At 47.3% G+C, this 26,008-nt stretch overlaps 1 protein-coding gene across 1 annotated transcript in view; it reads left to right on the plus strand.

Moving 5' to 3' along the window:
- Positions 1–26,008, plus strand: part of RAP1A (RAP1A, member of RAS oncogene family) — a 270,806-nt gene that overhangs the window by 235,403 nt on the left and 9,395 nt on the right. The window contains exon 8 of the mRNA XM_063955357.1: positions 5,744–5,862. Coding sequence (XP_063811427.1) covers positions 5,744–5,833 — 90 coding nt within the window. The 3' untranslated portion in view covers positions 5,834–5,862. The remainder of the gene's footprint in view (positions 1–5,743; positions 5,863–26,008) is intronic.

Below are 26,008 nucleotides of genomic sequence, written 5' to 3' on the forward strand. Positions count from 1 at the left end.
ACGGTGAAGAAACAAACGTATTTTCCTTTAGGGCCACACGTTACATGTTAAGGGCAATGAAGGAGGTGTTACATATTTCTGATACTACAAGTACCACAAAAAAGGGTATTATGTGGGTGTGAAAAAACTACATGTAGTTTTTCCTGAATCAGATAAATTAAATGAAGTGTGTGATGATGCGTGGGTTTCCCCCGATAGAAAATTATTGGCGGTATACCCTTTCCCGCCAGAAGTTAGGGCGCGTTGGGAAACACCCCTTAGGGTGGATAAGGCGCTCACACGCTTATCAAAACAAGTGGCGTTGCCGTCTCCAGATACGGCCGCCCTCAAGGAGCCAGCTGATAGGAGGCTGGAAAATATCCTAAAAAGTATATACACACATACTGGTGTTATACTGCGACCAGCTATCGCCTCAGCCTGGATGTGCAGCGCTGGGGTGGCTTGGTCGGATTCCCTGACTGAAAAAGGGACAGTACTTTATTGACTATAGAGCACAGAGAGATATTTGCACTCTGGCATCAAGAGTAAGTGTGATGTCCATATCTGCCAGAAGATGTTTATGGACACGACAGTGGTCAGGTGATGCAGATTCCAAACGGCACATGGAAGTATTGCCGTATAAAGGGGAGGAGTTATTTGGGGTCGGTCCATCGGACCTGGTGGCCACGGCAACAGCTGGAAAATCCACCTTTTTTACCCTAAGTCACATCTAAGCAGAAAAAGACACCGTCTTTTCAGCCTCAGTCCTTTCGTCCCCATAAGGGCAAGCGGGCAAAAGGCCAGTCATATCTGCCCAGGGATAGAGGAAAGGGAAGAAGACTGCAGCAGGCAGCCCATTCCCAAGAACAGAAGCCCTCCACCGCTTCTGCCAAGTCCTCAGCATGACGCTGGGGCCGTACAGGACCCCTGGATCCTACAAGTAGTATCCCAGGGGTACTGATTGGAAATTCGAGACGTCTCCCCCTCGCAGGTTCCTGAAGTCTGCTTTACCAACGTCTCCCTCCGACAGGGAGGCAGTATTGGAAACAATTCACAAGCTGTATTCCCAGCAGGTGATAATCAAAGTACTCCTCCTACAACAAGGAAAGGGGTATTATTCCACACTATATTGTGGTACTGAAGCCAGACGGCTCGGTGAGACCTATTCTAAATCTGAAATATTTGAACACTTACATACAAAGGTTCAAATCAAGATGGAGTCACTCAGAGCAGTGATAGCGAACCAGGAAGAAGGGGACTATATGGTGTCCCGGGACATCAGGGATTCTTCATCCATGTCCCAATTTGCCCTTCTCACCAAGGGTACCTCAGGTTCGTGGTACAGAACTGTCACTATCAGTTTCAGACGATGCCGGTTGGATTGTCCACGGCACCCCGGGTCTTTACCAAGGTAATGGCCGAAATGATGATTCTTCTTCAAAGAAAATGGACGATATCCTGATAAGGGCAAGGTCCAGAGAACAGTTGGAGGTCGGAGTAGCACTATCTCAAGTAGTTCTACGACAGCATGGGTGGATTCTAAATATTCCAAAACCGCAGCTGTTTCCGACGACAATTTGCTGTTCCTAGGGATGATTCTGGACACAGTCCAGAAAAGGGTGTTTCTCCCGGAGAAGAAAGCAAGGAAGTTATCCGAGCTAGTCAGGAACCTCCTAAAACCAGGAAAAGTGTCAGTGCATCATTGCACAAGGGTCCTGGGAAAAATGGTGGCTTCTTACGAAGCGATTCCATTCGGCAGATTTCACGCAAGAACTTTTCAGTGGGATCTGCTGGAAAAATGGTCCGGATCGCATCTTCAGATGCATCAGCGGATAACCCTGTCTCCAAGGACAAGGGTGTTTCTTCTGCGGTGGCTGCAGAGTGCTCATCTACTAAAAGGCCGCAGATTCGGCATTCAGGACTGGGTCCTGGTGACCACGGATGCCAGCCGGAGAGGCTGGGGAGCAGTCACACAGGGAAAAAATTTCCAGGGAGTGTGATCAAGTCTGGAGACTTCTCTCCACATAAAACAATGCTCTAAGCTTAGCAAGACCTCTGCTTCAAGGTCAGCCGGTATTGATCCAGTGGGACAACATCACGGCAGTCGCCCACGTAAACAGACAGGGCGGCACAAGAAGCAGGAGGGAAATGGCAGAAACTGCAAAGATTCTTCGCTGGGCGGAAAATCATGGGATAGCACTGTCAGCAGTGTTCATTCCGGGAGTGGACAACTGGGAAGCAGACTTCCTCAGCAGGCACGACCTCCACCCGGGAGAGTGGGGACTTCATCGGGAAGTCTTCCACATGATTGTGAACCGTTGGGAAAGACCAAAGGTGACATGATGGCGTCCCGCCTGAACAAAAAATTGGACAGGGATTGCGCCAGGTCAAGAGACCCTCAGGCAATAGCTGTGGACGTTCTGGTAACACAGTGGGTGTTCCAGTCGGTGTATGTGTTCCCTCCTCTGCTTCTAATACCCAAGGTACTGAGAATTATAAGACGCAGAGGAGTAAGAACTATACTCGTGGCTCCGGATTGCCCAAGAAGGGCTTGGTACCCGGAACTTCAAGAAATGCTCAGAGGACTCATGGCCTCTGCCGCTAAGAAGGGACTTGCTTCAGCAAGTACCATGTCTGTTCCAAGACTTACCGCGGCTGCGTTTGACGGCATGGCGGTGGAACGCCGGATCCTAAGGGAAAAAGGCATTCCGGAAGAGGTCATTCCTACCCTGGTCAAAGCCAGGAAGGAGGTGACCGCACAACATTATCACCACATGTGGCGAAAATATGTTGCGTGGTGTGAGGCCAGGAAGGCCCCACGAAGAAATTTCAACTCGGTCGATTCCTGCATTTCCTGCAAACAGGAGTGTCTATGGGCCTCAAATTGGGGTCCATTAAGGTTCAAATTTCGGCCCTGTCAATTTTCTTCCAGAAAAAATTGGCTTCACTTCCTGAAGTCCAGAAGTTTGTCAAGGGATTACTGCATATACAACCCCCTTTTGTGCCTCCAGTGGCACTGTGGGATCTCAACGTAGTTCTGGGATTCCTCAAATCACATTTTAAACCGCTCAAATCTGTGGATTTGAAATATCTCACATGAAAAGTGACCATGCGGTTGGCCCTGGCCTCGGCCAGGCGAGTGTCAGAATTGGTGGCTTTGTCTCACAAAAGCCCATATCTGATTGTCCATTCGGACAGGGCAGAGCTGCGGACTCGTCCCCAGTTTCTCCCTAAGGTGGTGTCAGCGTTTCAACTGAACCAGTTTATTGTGGTACCTGCGGCTATTAGGGACTTGGAGGACTCCAAGTTGCTAGATGTTGTCAGGGCCCTGAAAATATAGGTTTCCAGGACGGCTGGAGTCAGGAAAACTGACTTGCTGTTATCCTGTATGCACCCAACAAACTGGGTGCTCTTGCTTCTAAGCAGACGATTGCTAGTTGGATGTGTAGTACAATTCAGCTTGCACATTCTGTGGCAGGCCTGCCACAGCCAAAATATGTAAATGCCCATTTCACAAGGAAGGTGGGCTCATCTTGGGCGGCTGCCCGAGGGGTCTCGGCTTTACAACTTTGCCAAGCTGCTACTTGGTCAGGAGCAAACACGTTTGCAAAATTCTACAAATTTGATACCCTGGCTGAGGAGGACCTGGAGTTCTCTCATTCGGTGCTGCAGAGTCATCCGCACTCTCCCGCCCGTTTGGGAGCTTTGGTATAATCCCCATGGTCCTGACGGAGTCCCAGCATCCACTAGGACGTCAGAGAAAATAAGAATTTACTTACCTATAATTCTATTTCTCGTAGTCCGTAGTGGATGCTGGGCGCCCATCCCAAGTGCGGATTGTCTGCAATACTTGTACATAGTTATTGTTACAAAAATCGGGTTATTATTGTTGTGAGCCATCTTTTTAGAGGCTCCGCTGTTATCATGCTGTTAACTGGGTTCAGATCACAGGTTGTACAGTGTGATTGGTGTGGCTGGTATGAGTCTTACCCGGGATTCAAAATCCTTCCTTATTGTGTACGCTCGTCCGGGCACAGTATCCTAACTGAGGCTTGGAGGAGGGTCATAGGGGGATGAGCCAGTGCACACCACCTGATCCTAAAGCTTTTACTTTTGTGCCCTGTCTCCTGCGGAGCCGCTATTCCCCATGGTCCTAACGGAGTCCCAGCATCCACTACGGACTACGAGAAATAGAATTATCGGTAAGTAAATTCTTATTATTTATTTTATTTAATTTTTTAGTAAAGGCACACTTCTTATATCTCCTTGCAACTTTCCATTTTCTTACTGATACCCTGATGAGGAAATCTACACCGCAACCACCTCTCCTTCCCCATCAGTCCAAATCCTCCCATATTCCTTGGGAGTTGCGCATACCATCGCAATATATACTCACCACAGGAGGCTGTACACCTCGAAGTATAGCTGCACTCCACCATTTACCTAAAATAGTGAACACAGTCACACAATCTATAATCCAAATTCGATTATAGTTGAATAACGCCAGAAATGAGCTCCCAGAACCATTCAATACAGTGCCCTGTCTCACCCAGTGACGGGATTTCTTTTCGTACCCCCGGAGGGGTGTGAGCAGAAATCTGACAAAATTGCTGGCGCGATGCTGATTTCTGCCCTTAGCATGGCGGAAACAGCGTTGCGCCGGGCACTTAAGTCGGAGATTGACGGTTCTCCTGACAAAATACCCGGTTTAGGCCGGGAGAACAGGCATTCTCAGATTTAGGAAGATAAGTTCTATGTTAAAAAAAAAAAAAAACTGCACCTGAAAGTTCACTATACCTTCTATATTTTGCACTTTTTTTTCTTTTCTTTTTTTTACTATGTTAAAGCAGTAGTTTCAGTATATTTTATCTGAGTGTATTTGATTTACTTGCAATTCTATGCAGGATGGTGAGGAAGTCAACAAAGCTTTGTAGGAGTTCATGAGATTGGATGCTAGTTCATGGCCAATTGTAACAATGCAGCTGTCTATTCTACTCACTACTTCCATGTATGTAAATACAGACTAGTTTCCTTGGACAGGATACAATATGTAGACTGGCAAATTTTTTCAAATGTATTGCTGTGTTTGCTTTATGGCGGAACTTGACCTATGGCTTCCCTTGACCACTAAACAAACAAGTTTGGAAGTTTACACGAAACTTTGATTTTCAGTCCTTCAGCTAAGACCATTTTCTGCACAATTGTGGGAGTTTTCTGTTTTTGTTTGTTTGTTTTTTGGGTACAGGATACCTATTTTCTTGTTTTACTAGTTGTGTTAGTAAGTTTAAAAGGCAACTTATAAAAAAGCAAAGATTTGTTGTAGCATGAAACTATGGGGCAGATAACCTGGAAAAGGCATAAGGCATTTAGAAACCAGTGATAAGTGCAAGGTGATAAATTCACCAGCCAATCAGCTCCAATATGTAAATTGACAGGAGCTGACTGGCTGGTGCGTTATCACCTTGCACTAATCACTACTTTATCACATCCTTCTGCCTTCTCCAGGCTTAATACATCATGGTGAAAATATAAACTTTTCTGTATGTACATATTGTTCCTATACAGTTGGGGTCTGCTATATTAGTGTGTAAAGTGGCAGCAACTGTCTTTCCAGATTTCTGCTGGCAATATAACACTGTTCATATTTTGTTGTGTGTTGTATGAAAAAATATAATTGCTATAATGAAAATTTATTTTATTTTTTAGAGCCACAGCATTACTCATAATATTGTTTTTTTTGGGGTTTTTTTTTTTGTTTTTTTAGATCTTTTATGACTTGGTCAGGCAGATAAATAGGAAAACACCAGTTGAAAAGAAGAAGCCTAAAAAGAAATCATCATGTCTGCTGCTTTAGACCATTTTCAAGCAGCAGGTCTGAGCCAGGTGAGCCCAATGTACCATCATTCTCAGTCTGGTAAATGCATCCTGTCAGAGACATTGCTAGTGGAGCTTTGCAAGGTAGAGGTAGTGAAATAGTCTGTAGTGTCAGCAGTTAACGGGTTGACCAGAGAATGCCGTCACAGTAGTTATGGTTAAAATGCTTTAAATAACATTATTACCACATCAGCATTCTCCAGTCAACATATTGACCGCATAATTGTGGCCCAATCATAGTGGTCCCTTGCAAAGTCTTGTATCTTAAAGTTGGGGGAGGGGGAGTTTTGGGGGTTAGTTAGGGTGTGTAGATAGGAATATGTCTAGACTTTCTTGTTTTGTGCTTTAAATACCCAATGAGTAAACTATCAACTCAAAGGCCTACCGTGTAATGGGCATTTTTAGAAATCATTTATTCATAGGTCTCCCTAATTCTCCATTGTATTGAAGTTTGACACTGTTCTCAAGCAGAAAGATTGTGGAATGGTTAAATAACAGCTCATCATGCAGGGTTCCACTTTCTAGCATACTCCAGGCGGGTGTGGTATTGAAAGTCGACAGTAACTAGGTCGACAGGGGGTCTAGGTCGACAGGGTTTTTAGGTCGACATGTTCTAGGTCGACGGGTCAAAAGGTCGACATGAGTTTTTAATGTTATTTTGGTGTCGTTTTCTTCGTAGAGTGACCGGGAACCCCAGTTAGTGCACCGCGTCCCCTCGCATGGCTCGCTTCGCTCGCCATGCTTCGGGCATGGTGCCTTCACTCCGCTACTGCTTCGCTCGGCACAGATTACCGTTCCAATCGTAGTCCACGTGGATCGTTAAGTATGAAAAGGTTCAAAAAAAGAAAAAAATTGTGAAAAACTCATGTCGACCTTTTGGACTGTCGACCTAGACACCCTGTCGACCTAGACACCCTGTCGACCTAGACACCCTGTCGACCTAGACACCCTGTCGACCTAGTTACTGTCTGCCAATAGTGGTCGACCTAGACATTGTCGACCTAGTTACTGTCGACTTTCAATCCGGATCCCCTCCAGGCAAACCTAAGTGGTAGTTTGAACACCTTCCGGAACATTAAATTTGTGTATTTTATTTCTCGAACGTCCTAGTGGATGCTGGGGACTCCGTAAGGACCATGGGGAATAGACGGGCTCCGCAGGAGACTGGGCGCACTAAGAAAGATTTAGTACTACTGGTGTGCACTGGCTCCTCCCTCTATGCCCCTCCTCCAGACCTCAGTTAGAATCTGTGCCCGGAAGGAGCTGGGTGCATTTTAGTGAGCTCTCCTGAGCTTGCTATTAAGAAAGTATTTTAGTTAGGTTTTTTATTTTCAGAGAGCTTCTGCTGGCAACAGACTCTCTGCTACGTGGGACTGAGGGGAGAGAAGCAAACCTACTAACTGCGGCTAGGTTGCGCTTCTTAGGCTACTGGACACCATTAGCTCCAGAGGGATCGAACACAGGAACTTAACCTTGGTCGTCCGTTCCCGGAGCCGCGCCGCCGTCCCCCTCGCAGAGCCAGAAGACAGAAGCCGGCGGGTTGAAGCAAGAAGACGTCAAAATCGGCGGCAGAAGACTCCAGTCTTCATATGAGGTAGCGCACAGCACTGCAGCTGTGCGCCATTGCTCCCACACTAACCCACACACTCCGGTCACTGTAGGGCGCAGGGGGGGGGGGGGGGGGGGGCGCGCCCTGGGCAGCAATTGAGTACCTCCTGGCAAAAAGCAGCATATATACAGCTGGGCACTGTAATATGCATGAGCCCCCGCCATTATTTTTACACAAAATCGCGGGACAGAAGCCCGCCGCAGAGAGGGCGGGGCTTCTTCCTCAGCACTCACCAGCGCCATTTTCTCTCCACAGCTGAGAGGAAGCTCCCCAGGCTCTCCCCTGCAGAAGCATGATAGAAGAGGGTGAAAAAGAGAGGGGGGGGCACATAAATTTGGCGTAAAAACAATATATACAGCAGCTACTGGGTTTAACACTAAGTTACTGTGTGATTCCTGGGTCATATATCGCTGGGGTGTGTGCTGGCATACTCTCTCTGTCTCTCCAAAGGGCCTTGTGGGGGAACTGTCTTCAAATAGAGCATCCCCTGTGTGTGTGGTGTGTCGACAAGTCTGAGGTAAAAGGCTCCCCTAAGGAGGATATAGAGCAAATATGTGTGTGAGAGGGTGTCTCCGTCGACAACACAGACACCTGTTTGGATATGTGTAAGTGCTAAGGTGAATTTATTGCACAAAAGATTAGAGAACAGACAGGAAATCTACCCATGTCTGTCCCTATGGCGCAGAGACCTTCAGAGTCTCACAATGCTCACTATCCAAAATAATAAACACTGATATCGACACGGAGTTTGACTCCAGTGTCGACTACGATAATGCAAAGTTACAGCCAAAATGGCAGAAAAGTATTCAATATATGATTATTGTAATAAAAGATGATTTGCATATCACTGATGACTCATTTGTCCCTGACACAAGGGTACACATGTTTAAGGGCAAGAAAGCCGAGGTAAATTTCCCTCCTCTCATGAGGAAAAAGAGCGGGAATCTCCAGACAAGAGACTGCAGCTTCCCACAAAGAATTCTCAGGCAGTATCCTTTCCCCACTAGGGCCAGGATGTGATGGGAATCTTCCCCTAGGGTGTCACGTTTGCCCAAAAGGTAGCCCTAGCTATTCTCAGGGATCCTGCAGATAGCGTGCACATTCTGGTACACTACTCAGACCGGCGATTGTGTCGGCATGGGTTTATAGCGCTGGGGCGGCGTGGACGGCTACCTTATCAGCAGAAATTGAGACCCTAGTATGTGTGTGTGTGTGTATGTATATATATATATATATATATATATATATATAACAGTCCACTGTAGGCGGCACACTGGTCACAAAAGGTACAAAACAGCAGGTTGCAGCAACAACGTTTTGAAGTTTATTCTTTGTCCTCGGGTTACAAAATAACAGAGAAAGACATACCTTTTTATTACCCCCACACATGTGCAGTGAGCTCCAGAGTGGTTCTGGCATTCTGACGCCCATTAGTGACATCATCCAGCCTCCCCGCCTACCAGAAGCATCACATTGAGATAGTATCAAAATACTATCAACAAGTAGTATAGTGAAAATGACTCGCCTTACATTTAAAAACATTTCAGCACTCACAGTTAAAAACAACACATAAGACAGAGACAGATGCGGTGTATATACAAAACGTTTGTTGCAAAAAGAATCTAAATGGATTTATGAGTTGCAGACCCTAGCACCTAAAGGGCTTAATGAGTCTCTGGGTTTACATAGTTTCTTATAGCCCATGTAGTGAGTATCCATCATGTGCAGCATTGAATGAGTTAATGAGCAAGTCTTTGACGATCATCAGCACCTGTGGGGGTAGCTGTGGAGTTTTGATGGTGACTGCACATGCTGTTTTGTATATACACCGCATCTGTCTCTGTCTTATGTGTTGTTTTTAACTGTGAGTCCTGAAATGTTTTTAAATGTAAGGTGAGTCATTTTCACTATACTACTTGTTGATAGTATTTTGATACTATCTCAATGTGATGCTTCTGGTAGGCGGGGAGGCTGGATGATGTCACTAATGGGCGTCAGAATGCCAGAACCACTCTGGAGCTCACTGCACATGTGTGGGGGGAATAAAAAGGTATGTCTTTCTCTGTTATTTCTCTATCGTCCTAGTGGATGCTGGGGTTCCTGAAAGGACCATGGGGAATAGCGGCTCCGCAGGAGACAGGGCACAAAAAGTAAAGCTTTAGGATCAGGTGGTGTGCACTGGCTCCTCCCCCTATGACCCTCCTCCAAGCCAGTTAGATTTTTGTGCCCGGCCGAGAAGGGTGCAATCTAGGTGGCTCTCCTAAAGAGCTGCTTAGGAAAGTTTAGCTTAGGTTTTTTATTTTACAGTGAGTCCTGCTGGCAACAGGATCACTGCAACGAGGGACTTAGGGGAGAAGAAGTGAACTCACCTGCGTGCAGGATGGATTGGCTTCTTGGCTACTGGACATCAGCTCCAGAGGGACGATCACAGGTACAGCCTGGATGGTCACCGGAGCCTTGCCGCCGGCCCCCTTGCCGCCGGCCCCCTTGCAGATGCTGAAGTAAGAAGAGGTCCAGAATCGGCGGCAGAAGACTCCTCAGTCTTCTAAAGGTAGCGCACAGCACTGCAGCTGTGCGCCATTTTCCTCTCAGCACACTTCACACGGCAGTCACTGAGGGTGCAGGGCGCTGGGAGGGGGGCGCCCTGGGAGGCAAATGAATACCTATTTTGGCTAAAAATACCTCACATATAGCCTCCGGAGGCTATATGGAGATATTTAACCCCTGCCAGAATCCGTTAAGAGCGGGAGACGAGGCCGCCGAAAAAGGGGCGGGGCCTATCTCCTCAGCACACCGCGCCATTTTCCCTCACAGAAAGGCTGGAGGGAAGGCTCCCAGGCTCTCCCCTGCACTGCACTACAGAAACAGGGTTAAAACAGAGAGGGGGGGCACTAATTTGGCGATATGCTTATATATATATTAAGATGCTATAAGGGAAAACACTTATATAAGGTTGTCCCTATATAATTATAGCGTTTTTGGTGTGTGCTGGCAAACTCTCCCTCTGTCTCTCCAAAGGGCTAGTGGGTCCTGTCCTCTATCAGAGCATTCCCTGTGTGTGTGCTGTGTGTCGGTACGTGTGTGTCGACAGGTAGGAGGACGATGTTGGTGAGGAGGCGGAGCAATTGCCTGTAATGGTGATGTCACTCTCTAGGGAGTCGACACCGGAATGGATGGCTTATTTAGGAAATTACGTGATAATGTCAACACGCTGCAAGGTCGGTTGACGACATGAGACGGCCGACAAACAATTAGTACGGTCCAGACGTCTCAAAAACACCGTCAAGGGTTTTAAAACGCCAGTTTACTTTAGTCGGTCGACACAGACACAGACAGGGACACTGAATCCAGTGTCGACGGTGAATAAACAAACGTATTCCTTATTAGGGCCACACGTTAAAGGCAATGAAGGAGGTGTTACGTATTTCTGATACTACAAGTACCACAAAAGAGGGTATTATGTGGGATGTGAAAAAACTACCATAGTTTTTCCTGAATCGGATAAATTAAATAAAGTGTGTGATGATGCGTGGGTTCCCCCCGATAGAAAATTATGGGCGGTATACCCTTTCCCGCCAGAAGTTAGGGCGCGTTGGGAAACACCCCTTAAGGTGGATAAGGCGCTCACACGCTTATCAAAACAAGTGGCGGTACCGTCTATAGATAGGGCCGTCCTCAAGGACCAGCTGACAAGGCTGGAAAATATAATAAAAAGTATATACACACATACTGGTGTTATACTGCGGCCAGCGATCGCCTCAGCCTGGATGTGCAGAGCTAGGGTGGCTTGGTCGGATTCCCTGACTAAAAATATTGATACCCTTGACAGGGACAGTATTTTATTGACTATAGAGCATTTCTATATATGCGAGATGCACAGAGGGATATTTGCACTCTGGCATCATGAATAAACGCGATGTCCATAACTGCCAGAAGATGTTATGGACACGACAGTGGTCAGGTGATGCAGATTCCAAACGGCACAGTATGGCCGTATAAAGGAAGAGGACTTGTTTGGGGTCGGTCCATCGGACCTGGTGGTCACGGCAACTGCTGGAAAATCCACCGTTTTTTACCCTAAGTCACATCTCTGCAGAAAAAGACACCGTCTTTTCAGCCTCAGTCCTCTCGTCCCTATAAGATCATATCTGCCCAGGGATAGAGGAAAGGGAAGAAGACTGCAGCAGGCAGCCTATTCCCAGGAACAGAAGCGTTTCACCGCGTCTGACAAGTTCTCAGCATGGCGCTGAGACCGTACAGGACCCCTGGATCCTACAAGTAGTATCCCGGGGGTACAGATGGGAATGTCGAGACGTTTCCCCTTCGCAGGCTCCTGAAGTCTGCTTTACCAAGTCTCCCTCCGACAAGGAGGTAGTATGGGAAAAAATTCACAAGCTGTATTCCCAGCAGGTGACAATTAAATTACCCCTCCTACTACAGAAAAGGGGTATTATTCCACACTATATTGTGGTACTGAAGCCAGAAGGCTAGGTGAGACTTATTCTAAAAATTTTTTTTTGAACACTTACAAAGGTTCAAATTAAGATGAAGTCACTCAGAGCAGTGATAACGAACCAGGAAGAAGGGGACTATATAGTGTCCCGGGACATCAGGGATGCTTACCTCTATGTCCCAAATTTGCCCTTCTCACTAAGGGTACCTCAGGTTCGTGGTGCAGAACTGTCACTATCAGTTTCAGACGCTGCCGTTTGGATTGTCCACGGCACCCCGGGGTCTTTACCAAGGTAATGGCCGAATTGATGATTCTTCTTCGAAGAAAAGGCGTCTAAATTATCCCTTACTTGGACGATCTCCTGATAGGGGCATAGTCCAGGGAACAGTTGGAGGTCGGAGTAGCACTATCTCGGATACTGCTACAATCAGCACGGGTGGATTCTAAATATTCCAAAATCGCAGCTGATCCCGACGACACGTCTGCTGTGCCTAGGGATGATTCTGGACACAGTCCAGAAAAAGGTGTTTCTCCCGGAAGAGAAAGCCAGGGAGTTATCCGAGCAAGTCAGGAACCTCCTAAAAACAGTGCATCATTGCACAAGGGTCCTGGTAAAAATGGTGGCTTCCTACGAAGCAATTCCATTCGGCAGATTTCACGTAAGAACTTTTCAGTGGGATCTGCTGGACAAATGGTCCGGATCGCATCTTCAGATGCATCAGCGGATAACCCAATATCCAAGGACAAGGGTGTCTCTCCTGTGGTGGTTATAGAGTGCTCATCTTCTAGAGGGCCGCAGATTCGGCATTCAGGATTGGATGCTGGTAACCACGGAGCCCAGCCTGAGAGGCTGGGGAGCAGTCACACAAGGGAAAAATTTCCAGGGAGTGTGATCAAGTATGGAGACTTTTCTCCACATAAATATACTGGAGCTAAGGGTAAATTTATAATGCTCTAAGCTTAGCAAGACCTCTGCTTCAAGGTCAGCCGGTATTGATCCAGGGGGAAAAACATCACGGCAGTCGCCCACGTAAACAGACAGGGCGACACAAGAAGCAGGAGGGCAATGGCAGAAACTGCAAGGACTTTTCGCTGGGCGGAAAATCATGTGATAACACTGTCAGCAGTTTTTCATCCCGGGAATGGAAACTGGGAAGCAGACTTCCTCAGCACGACCTCCACCCGGGAGAGTGGAAACTTCATTGAGAAGTTTTTTCCACATGATTGTAAACCGTTGGGAAATACCAAAGGTGGACATGATGGCGTCCCGTCTGAACAAAAAACGGGACAGGTATTGCGCCAGGTCAAGAGACCCTCAGGCAATAGATGTGGACGTTCTGGTAACACCGTGGGTGTACCAGTCGGTGTATGTGTTCCCTCCTCTGCTTCTCATACCTAAGGTGCTGAGAATTATAAGACGTAGAGGAGTAAGAACTATACTCATGGCTCCGGATTGGCCAAGAAGGACTTGGTACCCGGAACTTCAAGAGATGCTTACAGAGGTCTTATGGCCTCTGCCGCTAAGAAGGGACTTGCTTCAGCAAGTACCATGTCTGTTCCAAGACTTACCGCAGCTGCGTTTGTCGGCATGGCGATGGAAAGCCGGATCCTAAAGGAGAAAAAAAAAAAAAAAAAAGGCATTCCGGAAGAGGTCATTCCTACCCTGGTCAAAGCCAGAAAGGAGGTGACCGCACAACATTATCACCACGTGTGGCGAAAATATGTTGCGTGGTGTGAGGCCAGGAAGGCCCCACAAAGAAATTTCAACTCGGTCGTTTCCTGCATTTCCTGCAAACAGGAGTGTCTATGGGCCTCAAATTGGGGTCCATTAAGGTTCAAATTCGGCCCTGTAAAATTTTCTTCCAGAAAGAATTGGCTTCAGTTCCTGAAGTCCAGAAGTTTGTCAAGGGAGTATTGCATATACAAACCCCTTTTTTGTGCCTCCAGTGGCACTGTGGGATCTCAACGTAGTTCTGGGATTCCTCAAATCACATTGGTTTAAAACCAGTCAAATATGTGGATTTGCAGCATCTCACATAAAAAGTGACCATGCTCTTGGCCCTGGCCTGGACCAGGCGAGTGTCAAATTGGTGGTTTTTTCTCAAAAAAGCCCATATCTGTTTGTCCATTCGGACAGGGCAGAGCTGCGGACTCGTCCCCAGTTCTCTCCCTAAGGTGGTGTCAGTGTTTCACCTGAACCAGCTTATTGTGGTGCCTTGCACCTACTAGGGACTTGGAGGACTCCAAGTTGCTAGAAGTTGTCAGGGCCCTGAAAATATGTTCCAGGACAGCTGGAGTCAGAAAATCTGACTCGCTGTTTATACTGTATGCACCCAACAAGTTGGGTGCGCCTGCTTCTAAGCAGTCGATTGCTCGTTGGATTTGTAACACAATTCAACTTGCACATTCTGAGGCAGGCCTGCCACAGTCTAAATCGGTTAAGGCCCATTCCACAAGGAAGGTGGGCTCATCTTGGGCGGCTGCCCGAGAGGTCTCGGCATTACAACTCTGCTGAGCAGCTACGTGGTCAGGGGAGAACACGTTTGTAAAATTCTACAAATTTGATATCCTGGCAAAAGAGGACCTGGAGTTCTCTCATTCGGTGCTGCAGAGTCATCCGCACTCTCCCGCCCGTTTGGGAGCTTTGGTATAATCCCCATGGTCCTTTCAGGAACCCCAGCATCCACTAGGACGATAGAGAAAATAAGAATTTACTTACCGATAATTCTATTTCTCGGAGTCCGTAGTGGATGCTGGGCGCCCATCCCAAGTGCGGATTATCTGCAATACTTGTACATAGTTACAAAAATCGGGTTATTATTGTTGTGAGCCATCTTTTCAGAGGCTCCGCTGTTATCATACTGTTAACTGGGTTTAGATCACAAGTTGTACGGTGTGATTGGTGTGGCTGGTATGAGTCTTACCCGGGATTCAAAATTCCTCCCTTATTGTGTACGCTCGTCCGGGCACAGTACCTAACTGGCTTGGAGGAGGGTCATAGGGGGAGGAGCCAGTGCACACCACCTGATCCTAAAGCTTTACTTTTTGTGCCCTGTCTCCTGCGGAGCCGCTATTCCCCATGGTCCTTTCAGGAACCCCAGCATCCACTACGGACTCCGAGAAATAGAATTATCGGTAAGTAAATTCTTATTTTGTAACCTGAGGACAAAGAATAAACTTCGAAACGTTGTTGCTGCAACCTGCTGTTTTGTACCTTTTGTGACCAGTGTGCCGCCTACAGTGGACTGTTGTATTGACCCGTGGCTCTGCGGGTCTAGGAGGGCACCGGGACTGAGTTATTTGTACCTGGGAGTGCTGCCAAAAGTCGTTATATATATATATATATATATATAACACAGCAGACGCGGCACTCCAAGTGGCTTTCAGGAATAACAACTCTTAGAACAGGCAGATGTATAAAATACGACGTTTCAATGCTGCTTTATTAAGGCATTTTCCTCAGGTATAACAAATAACAATAAAGTATTACCTTATAAAGGCGTTCAATCACCCAGTGTGAGACAACGTGTGCCGGGCAGGGCGCCCGCTGCTCCGTTCAGCGCAGCGGAAGTGACGACGCACTACGTCACCTCCTGCTGCTGTGCTCCCCATCACCATGACAACATACAACGCTAGGTGCATCGGACACTGAAAACATAACAGACATACGTGGTATTGTCTAAACACAACATAAGCAAGCGATAATAATATGCAGCATCTACAGTATAACATGCAGGATGTACATCCACACATTTAACAGATGGATTAACTTTTAAGTGGGACGTTGATCGGTGTCAGCACCCGTACAGCAACAGTAATGTCATTTTTAGTTTACATAATATGCTATGCTTACTGGTGCAGCTCCGACCTTATGGCTTAATCAACTGGGTTATTCAAGAAAGATATCCGAGTTTCACAACATCGAATACGCTACTAAATGAGCACTAATAGTGTACAAGGCCACGTCTGCATCCCCACTAGATGAATGAAAATAATTATACTAGTGGCAGCCATGAATCCAGCACAAATCATATACCTAATTATGATATTTGTCCCAAAGAGAAAAGAGCCGGACTATTTATCAATACTCAATTATAAATTCCTGCACACACACAAGCGGATGTGGCTGCAACCTACTACAAAAAACTGTTAAACCCATAGGACTCATTGAGTCCCCGTGGGTGAACCGTATTGAGCCGGTAGATCCACCGGGCTTCCAATCTCAAAAATTTCCCACCGCGATCGCCGCCCCTGATAGAGGCATTTGAGGGTGGTTAGTGGATGCCAGTATTGGGCAAAATGCCTGGCCACAGGCTGGTCACTAGATCCCTTGCTCAGGGCTGCTTTAATGGCGGATCTGTGGGCTGCCATGCGTTCCTTGAACATACGTTCGGTCTTACCAACGTATGACAGCCCACAGGGACACAACAGTTGGTATACCACATATCGTGAGGCACATGTAAGTGTATGGTAAATAAACATGGTTTTACCAGAGTGTGGGTGTTGAAATGTGTCCCCAGTAATCATATATTGACATGTTGCGCAAGTGCAGCGTATGCAACCCTTCTTACTGAACATGGGAGATGGGGGTGTATAGTTGGTAACATCGGTTTTCACCAAAATATCCCGTAGGTTTTTACTCCGCTTATAACAGGACATTAATTTAGTATCATGTAACCTCAATTCGGGGTCCCCCTGGATGATTGGCCAAAGTTTTTTAGAAATATTATTGATACCTGCGCTGCCTGCATGGTACTGTACCACCCATGGAATCATGGGATTATCTTGATGGTGCGCATGTGTAGGATCAAACTACTGCGATCCACACTAAGTGCTTTGTCTTTGGCAGCCTGTAACAGCGGCATTGGGTACCCCCTATCAGCGAACTGCTCAATCATTTCCTCCATCTGTGCATCAGCGAGCACCGGGTCAGAGGTGATACGACGGACCCGGAGAAGCTGGGAATAGGGTAAACCCTTTTCTCTATCGTCCTAGTGGATGCTGGGGTTCCTGAAAGGACCATGGGGAATAGCGGCTCCGCAGGAGACAGGGCACAAAAGTAAAGCTTTCCGATCAGGTGGTGTGCACTGGCTCCTCCCCCTATGACCCTCCTCCAAGCCAGTTAGATTTTTGTGCCCGGCCGAGAAGGGTGCAATCTAGGTGGCTCTCCTAAAGAGCTGCTTAGAGAAAGTTTAGCTTAGGTTTTTTATTTTACAGTGAGTCCTGCTGGCAACAGGATCACTGCAACGAGGGACTTAGGGGAGAAGAAGTGAACTCACCTGCGTGCAGGATGGATTGGCTTCTTGGCTACTGGACATCAGCTCCAGAGGGACGATCACAGGTACAGCCTGGATGGTCACCGGAGCCTCGCCGCCGGCCCCCTTGCAGATGCTGAAACATGAAGAGGTCCAGAATCGGCGGCAGAAGACTCCTCAGTCTTCTAAAGGTAGCGCACAGCACTGCAGCTGTGCGCCATTTTCCTCTCAGCACACTTCACACGGCAGTCACTTAGGGTGCAGGGCGCTGGGAGGGGAGCGCCCTGGGAGGCAAATGAAAACCTATTTGGCTAAAAAATACCTCACATATAGCCTCCGGGGCTATATGGAGATATTTAACCCCTGCCAGAATACACTAAAGAGCGGGAGACGAGCCCGCCGGAAAAGGGGCGGGGCCTATCTCCTCAGCACACAGCGCCATTTTCCTTACACAGCTCCGCTGGTCAGGACGGCTCCCAGGTCTCTCCCCTGCACTGCACTACAGAAACAGGGTAAAACAAGAGAGGGGGGGCAAAATAGTGGCAAAAATTATATTATAAAAGCAGCTATACAGGGAGCACTTATTATAAGGCTATCCCTGTCATATATAGCGCTTTTGGTGTGTGCTGGCAAACTCTCCCTCTGTCTCCCCAAAGGGCTAGTGGGGTCCTGTCTTCGTTAAGAGCATTCCCTGTGTGTCTGCTGTGTGTCGGTACGTGTGTGTCGACATGTATGAGGACGATATTGGTGTGGAGGCGGAGCAATTGCCAAATATGGGGATGTCACCTCCTAGGGGGTCGACACCAGAATGGATGCCTTTATTTATGGAATTACGGGATAGTGTCAACACGCTAAAGCAGTCGTTTGTCGACATGAGACGGCCGGTCAATCAGTTAGTGCCTGTCCAGGCGCCTCAAACACCGTCAGGGGCTGTAAAACGCCCTTTGCCTCAGTCGGTCGACACAGACCCAGACACAGGCACTGATTCCAGTGGCGACGGTGACGAATCAACCGTATTTTCCAGTAGGGCCACACGTTATATGATTTTGGCAATGAAGGAGGCGTTACATTTAGCTGATACTACTGGTACCACTAAACAGGGTATTATGTGGGGTGTGAAAAAACTACCTATAGTTTTTCCTGAATCAGAAGAACTAAATGATGTATGTGATGAAGCGTGGGTTGCCCCCGATAAAAAGATGCTAATTTCAAAGAAGTTATTAGCTTTATACCCTTTCCCGTCAGAGGTTAGGGCGCGCTGGGAAACACCTCCTAGGGTGGATAAGGCGCTCACACGCTTATCTAAACAAGTGGCGTTACCCTCTCCTGAGACGGCCGCACTTAAAGATCCAACAGATAGGAGGATGGAAAATATCCAAAAAAGTATATACACACATACAGGTGTTATACTACGACCAGCTATAGCGTCAGCCTGGATGTGCAGTGCTTGAGTAGTTTGGTCAGAGTCCCTGATTGAAAATATTGATACCCTGGATAGGGACAATGTTTTACTGTCTTTAGAGCAAATAAAGGATGCATTTCTTTATATGCGTGATGCACAGAGGGATATCTGCACACTGGCATCACGGGTAAGTGCTATGTCCATTTCGGCCAGAAGAAGTTTATGGACGCGACAGTGGTCAGGCGATGCGGACTCAAAACGGCATATGGAAGTTTTGCCGTATAAAGGGGAGGAGTTATTTGGAGTCGGTCTATCAGATTTGGTGGCCACGGCTACAGCCGGGAAATCCACCTTTTTACCTCAAGCTACTCCCCAACAGAAAAAGACACCGACTTTTCAACCGCAGTCCTTTCGTTCCTTTAAAAACAAGAGAGCAAAGGGATATTCATATCTGCCACGAGGCAGAGGAAGGGGGAAGAGACACCAACAGGCAGCTCCTTCCCAGGAACAGAAGCCCTCCCCCGCTTCTACAAAAGCCTCAGCATGACGCTGGGGCTTCTCAAGCGGACTCGGGGGCGGTGGGCGGTCGTCTCAAGCATTTCAGCGCGCAGTGGGCTCACTCGCAGGTAGATCCCTGGATCCTGCAGATAATATCTCAGGGGTACAGGTTGGAACTAGAGACAGATCCGCCTCGCCGTTTCCTGAAGTCTGCTTTACCAACGTCCCCCTCCGAAAGGGAGACGGTTTTGGAAGCCATTCACAAGCTGTACTCTCAGCAGGTGATAGTCAAGGTACCTCTTCTACAACAGGGAAAGGGGTATTATTCCACTCTATTTGTGGTACCGAAGCCGGACGGCTCGGTAAGACCTATTCTAAATCTGAAGTCCTTGAACCTGTACATAAAGAAGTTCAAGTTCAAAATGGAGTCACTCAGAGCAGTGATAGCGAACCTGGAAGAAGGGGACTTTATGGTGTCCTTGGACATCAAGGATGCGTACCTCCACGTTCCAATTTACCCCTCACACCAGGGGTACCTCAGGTTCGTTGTACAAAACTGTCACTATCAGTTTCAGACGCTGCCGTTCGGATTGTCCACGGCACCTCGGGTCTTTACAAAGGTAATGGCCGAGATGATGATTCTTCTTCGAAGAAAAGGCGTATTAATTATCCCATACTTGGACGATCTCCTAATAAGGGCAAGGTCCAGAGAACAGCTAGAGAGGGGATTAGCACTGTCTCAAGAAGTGCTAAAACAGCACGGCTGGATTCTGAATATTCCAAAATCCCAGTTAATGCCGACAACTCGTCTGCTGTTCCTAGGGATGATTCTGGACACGGTTCAGAAAAAGGTTTTTCTCCCGGAGGAAAAAGCCAAGGAGTTGTCCGAGCTTGTCAGGAACCTCCTAAAACCAGGAAAGGTGTCTGTACATCAATGCACAAGAGTCCTGGGAAAAATGGTGGCTTCTTACGAAGCAATTCCATTCGGCAGATTCCATGCACGAATTTTCCAGAGGGATCTGTTAGACAAATGGTCAGGGTCGCATCTTCAGATGCACCAGCGGATAACCCTGTCTCCAAGGACAAGGGTATCTCTTCTGTGGTGGTTGCAGAGTGCTCATCTATTGGAGGGCCGCAGATTCGGCATACAGGATTGGATCCTGGTGACCACGGACGCCAGCCTGAGAGGCTGGGGAGCAGTCACACAAGGAAGAAACTTCCAGGGAGTGTGGACGAGCCTGGAAACGTCTCTTCACATAAACATTCTGGAACTAAGAGCAATCTACAATGCTCTAAGCCAGGCAGAACCTCTGCTTCAAGGAAAACCGGTGTTGATCCAGTCGGACAACATCACGGCAGTCGCCCATGTGAACAGACAGGGCGGCACAAGAAGCAGGAGTGCAATGGCAGAAGCTGCAAGGATTCTTCGCTGGGCAGAGAATCATGTGATAGCACTGTCAGCAGTGTTCATCCCGGGAGTGGACAACTGGGAAGCAGACTTCCTCAGCAGACACGACCTTCACCCGGCAGAGTGGGGACTTCATCCGGAAGTCTTCCACATGCTGGTAACCCGTTGGGGAAAGACCAATGGTGGACATGATGGCGTCTCGCCTCAACAAAAAACTGGACAGGTATTGCGCCAGGTCAAGAGATCCGCAGGCAATAGCTGTGGACGCGCTGGTAACGCCTTGGGTGTACCAGTCGGTGTATGTGTTTCCTCCTCTGCCTCTCATACCAAAAGTATTGAGAATTATACGGCAAAGAGGCGTAAGAACGATACTAGTGGTTCCGGATTGGCCAAGAAGGACTTGGTACCCGGAACTTCAAGAGATGATCACGGAAGATCCGTGGCCTCTACCTCTAAGGAGGGACTTGCTTCAGCAGGGTCCCTGTCTGTTTCAAGACTTACCGCGGCTGCGTTTGACGGCATGGCGGTTGAACGCCGGATCCTAAAGGAAAAAGGCATGCCGGAAGAAGTCATTCCTACTTTGATTAAAGCAAGGAAGGAAGTAACCGTGCAACACTATCACCGCATTTGGCGAAGATATGTTGCGTGGTGCGAGGATCGGAGTGCTCCGACGGAGGAATTTCAACTGGGTCGATTCCTACATTTCCTGCAATCAGGATTGTCTATGGGTCTCAAATTGGGATCTATTAAGGTTCAAATTTCGGCCCTGTCGATTTTCTTTCAAAAAGAATTGGCTTCAGTTCCTGAAGTCCAGACTTTTGTTAAGGGAGTGCTGCATATACAGCCTCCTGTGGTGCCTCCAGTGGCACCGTGGGATCTCAATGTGGTTTTGGAATTTCTAAAATCTCATTGGTTTGAACCACTAAAAAAGGTGGATTTAAAATATCTCACATGGAAAGTGACCATGTTACTAGCCCTGGCTTCGGCCAGGAGAGTGTCAGAACTGGCAGCTTTATCTTACAAAAGCCCATATCTGATTTTCCATTCGGACAGGGCAGAACTGCGGACTCGTCCGCATTTTCTCCCTAAGGTGGTGTCAGCATTTCATCTGAACCAGCCTATTGTAGTGCCTGCGGCTACAAGTGACTTGGAGGACTCCAAGTTACTGGACGTTGTCAGAGCATTAAAAATATATATTGCAAGGACAGCTGGAGTCAGAAAATCTGACTCGTTGTTTATATTGTATGCACCCAACAAGATGGGTGCTCCTGCGTCTAAGCAGACGATTGCTCGTTGGATCTGTAGCACAATCCAACTTGCACATTCTGTGGCAGGCCTGCCACAGCCTAAATCTGTAAAGGCCCACTCCACAAGGAAGGTGGGCTCATCTTGGGCGGCTGCCCGAGGGGTCTCGGCATTACAACTTTGCCGAGCAGCTACGTGGTCAGGGGAGAACACGTTTGTAAAATTTTACAAATTTGATACTCTGGCTAAGGAGGACCTGGAGTTCTCTCATTCGGTGCTGCAGAGTCATCCGCACTCTCCCGCCCGTTTGGGAGCTTTGGTATAATCCCCATGGTCCTTTCAGGAACCCCAGCATCCACTAGGACGATAGAGAAAATAAGAATTTACTTACCGATAATTCTATTTCTCGGAGTCCGTAGTGGATGCTGGGCGCCCATCCCAAGTGCGGATTATCTGCAATAATTGTACATAGTTATTGTTAACTAATTCGGGTTATTGTTAGGAAGCCATCTTTCAGAGGCTCCTCTGTTATCATACTGTTAACTGGTTTTGATCAAAAGTTGTACGGTGTGATTGGTGTGGCTGGTATGAGTCTTACCCGGGATTCAAAATTCCTCCCTTATTGTGTACGCTCGTCCGGGCACAGTACCTAACTGGCTTGGAGGAGGGTCATAGGGGGAGGAGCCAGTGCACACCACCTGATCGGAAAGCTTTACTTTTGTGCCCTGTCTCCTGCGGAGCCGCTATTCCCCATGGTCCTTTCAGGAACCCCAGCATCCACTACGGACTCCGAGAAATAGAATTATCGGTAAGTAAATTCTTATTTTTAAGTGGTTGTGGGTGAAAACTCCTATAATGCAGCATATTATTTTTATCCGTGGGTTTCGAATAAAGGGAAGTAACCACCTGGCCCTGTTGTAATGAGATTTGAACATCCAAATAATTAATGACCTGATCACTGATGGTATAAGTAAATTTGATGGGATGTTGCAACATATTATGTGTCTGAATTACTTCCTCTAATTTGGCTTTAGTACCTTTCCAAATCAGGACTAAATCATCGATATAGCGACAATAAAAAAGAATGTCAGTCGCTACATCGGGATCTGCAAAAAATATCTGATGTTCAATTTCAAACATAAAGATGTTGGAGTACGAGGGGGCCACAGAGGACCCTATCGCACATCCCTTAAACTGCACCGTCGTATGACCGTCGTACAGAAAGAAATTTTTCTGCAAAATCATTAATAAAAGCTGTAGACACAAATTCAAATCTGCCCCTTGAAATTCACCATGGTTAGCCAGAAAGCGCTCTACTGCTGCCATGCCCATGTCATGGGGGATAACAGTATAAAGATTTTGCACATCTATGCTGCATAATAAAACATTTGACTCAAAAACAGGTAACTGCTGTAATCTATGTAATAACGTGGTGGTATCAAGCAGAAAACGGGGGTGAGATTGTATACATGGTTGAAACAAAGAGTCCAAATACAGAGCAACAGGTTGAAACAGAGAGGATCTAGCCGAGATGATTGGGCGTCCTGGGGGTCTAACAAGGGATTTATGAATTTTGGGTGTTGTATACAATATTGGCATAATCGGGTTATCTGGTATCAATGCATTCCGTAGTGTAGTTGAAATTCTACCATCCTGTACTGCATTGTCCAATATTGTAGAAAGTTGAATTTTATATTCATTAGTAGGATCCTTGCTAAGGCGGCAGTATGTATCTGCATCTGAAAGTTGCCTCTGGATTTCATTTTTATAGTCCTGCAAATTCTGGATAACAAGCGCACCGCCTTTGTCCGCAGGACGGAAAATAAGGTTACTCTGTGCCGCCAGATGTTGTAAGGCATCATTTTCACTTTTTGTTCAGTTATAACGTACATATGGGATATTGACCATATGTTCACTGGTTTGTTGATCCAGCAAACGGACAAACGTTTTAATGGAAGCGTTATGCGCCTGTGGTTCAAATTTGGATTTGGGGAGAATTTTTTGCAATTTTGCTGGTATATCTATATATAGAGAGATGTGTATATATATTAAAGATGCTGTCTTAAGAGATATATACAGGTTGAGTATCCCTTATCCAAAATGCTTGGGACCAGAGGTATTTTGGATATCGGATTTTCTCTGACGTCCTAAGTGGATCCTGGGGACTCCGTCAGGACCATGGGGATTAGCGGCTCCGCAGGAGACAGGGCACAAAACTAAAGCTTTAGGATCAGGTGGTGTGTACTGGCTCCTCCCCCTATGACCCTCCTCCAATCCTCAGTTAGGTTTTTGTGCCCGTCCGAGCAGGGTGCAATCTAGGTGGCTCTCTTAAGGAGCTGCTTAGAAAAAGTTTTTAGGTTTCTTATTTTCAGTGAGTCCTGCTGGCAACAGGCTCACTGCATCGAGGGACTTAGGGGAGAGAAGTTCAACTCACCTGCGTGCAGGATGGATTGGCTTCTTAGGCTACTGGACACCATTAGCTCCAGAGGGAGTCGGAACACAGGTCTCACCCTGGGGTTCGTCCCGGAGCCGCGCCGCCGACCCCCCTTGCAGATGCTGAAGATTGAAGGTCCAGAAACCGGCGGCAGAGGGCTTTTCAGTCTTCATGAAGGTAGCGCACAGCACTGCAGCTGTGCGCCATTGTTGTCACACACTTCACACCAACGGTCACGGAGGGTACAGGGCGTTGCTGGGGGCGCCCTGGGCAGCAATGTATAATACCTTATTCTGGCTAAAAATACATCACATATAGCCCCTGGAGGCTATATGGATGTATTAAACCCCTGCCAGGTCTCAGAAAAACGGGAGAAGAAGCCCGCCGAAAAGGGGGCGGGGCCTATTCTCCTCAGCACACAGCGCCATTTTCCCTCACAGAAAGGCTGGTGGGAAGGCTCCCAGGCTCTCCCCTGCACTGCACTACAGAAACAGGGTTAAAACAGAGAGGGGGGGCACTTATTTGGCGATATGTATATATATATATATTAAAATGTTATAAGGGAAAAACACTTATATAAAGGTTGTCCCTGTATAATATAGCGTTTTTGGTGTGTGCTGGCAAACTCTCCCTCTGTCTCCCCAAAGGGCTAGTGGGGTCCTGTCCTCTATCAGAGCATTCCCTGTGTGTGTGCTGTGTGTCGGTACTTGTGTGTCGACATGTATGAGGACGATGTTGGTGAGGAGGCGGAGCAATTGCCGGTAATGGTGATGTCACTCTCTAGGGAGTCGACACCGGAATGGATGGCTTATTTAAGGAATTACGTGATAATGTCAACACGCTGCAAGGTCGGTTGACGACATGAGACGGCCGGCAAACCAATTAGTACCTGTCCAGGCGTCTAAAACACCGTCAGGGGCGTTAAAACGTCCTTTTACCTCAGTCGGTCGACACGGACACTGACTCCAGTGTCGACGGTGAAGAAACAAACGTATTTTCCTTTAGGGCCACACGTTACTTGTTAAGGGCAATGAAGGAGATGTTACATATTTCTGATACTACAAGTACCACAAAAAAGGGTATTATGTGGAGTGTGAAAAAACTACATGTGGTTTTTCCTGAATCAGATAAATTAAATGAAGTGTGTGATGATGCGTGGATTTCCCCCGATAGAAAATTATTGGCGGTATACCTTTTCCCGCCAGAAGTTATGGCGCGTTGGGAAACACACCTTAGGGTGGAAAGGCGCTCACACGCTTATAAAAACAAGTGGCGTTACCGTCTCCAGATACGGACGCCCTCAAGGAGCCAACTGATAGGAGGTTGGAAAATATCCTAAAAAGTATATACACACATACTGGTGTTATACTGCGACCAGCGATCGCCTCAGCCTGGATGGGCAGCGCTGGGGTGGCTTGGTCGGATTCCCTGACTGGAAATATTGATACCCTTGACAGGGACAGTATTTTATTGACTATAGAGCATTTAAAAGATGCATTTCTATATATGCGAAACTCTGGCATCAAGAGTAAGTGCGATGTCCATATCTGCCAGACGATGTTTCTGGACACGACAGTGGTAAGGTGATGCAGATTCCAAACGGCACATGGAAGTATTGCCGTATAAAGGGGAGGAGTTATTTGGGGTCGGTCCATCGGACCTGGTGGCCACGGCAACAGCTAGAAAATCCACCTTTTTTACCCCAAGTCACATCTCAGCAGAAAAAGACATAGTCTTTTCAGCCTCAGTCCTTTCGTCCCCATAATATCTGCCCAGGGATAGAGGTAAGGGAAGAAGACTGCAGCAGGCAGCCCATTCCCAGGAACAGAAGCCTTCCACCGCTTCTGCCAA

Source organism: Pseudophryne corroboree, chromosome 2 (genome assembly GCF_028390025.1).
Source record: "Pseudophryne corroboree isolate aPseCor3 chromosome 2, aPseCor3.hap2, whole genome shotgun sequence".
Classification (NCBI taxonomy): Eukaryota; Metazoa; Chordata; class Amphibia; order Anura; family Myobatrachidae; genus Pseudophryne; species Pseudophryne corroboree.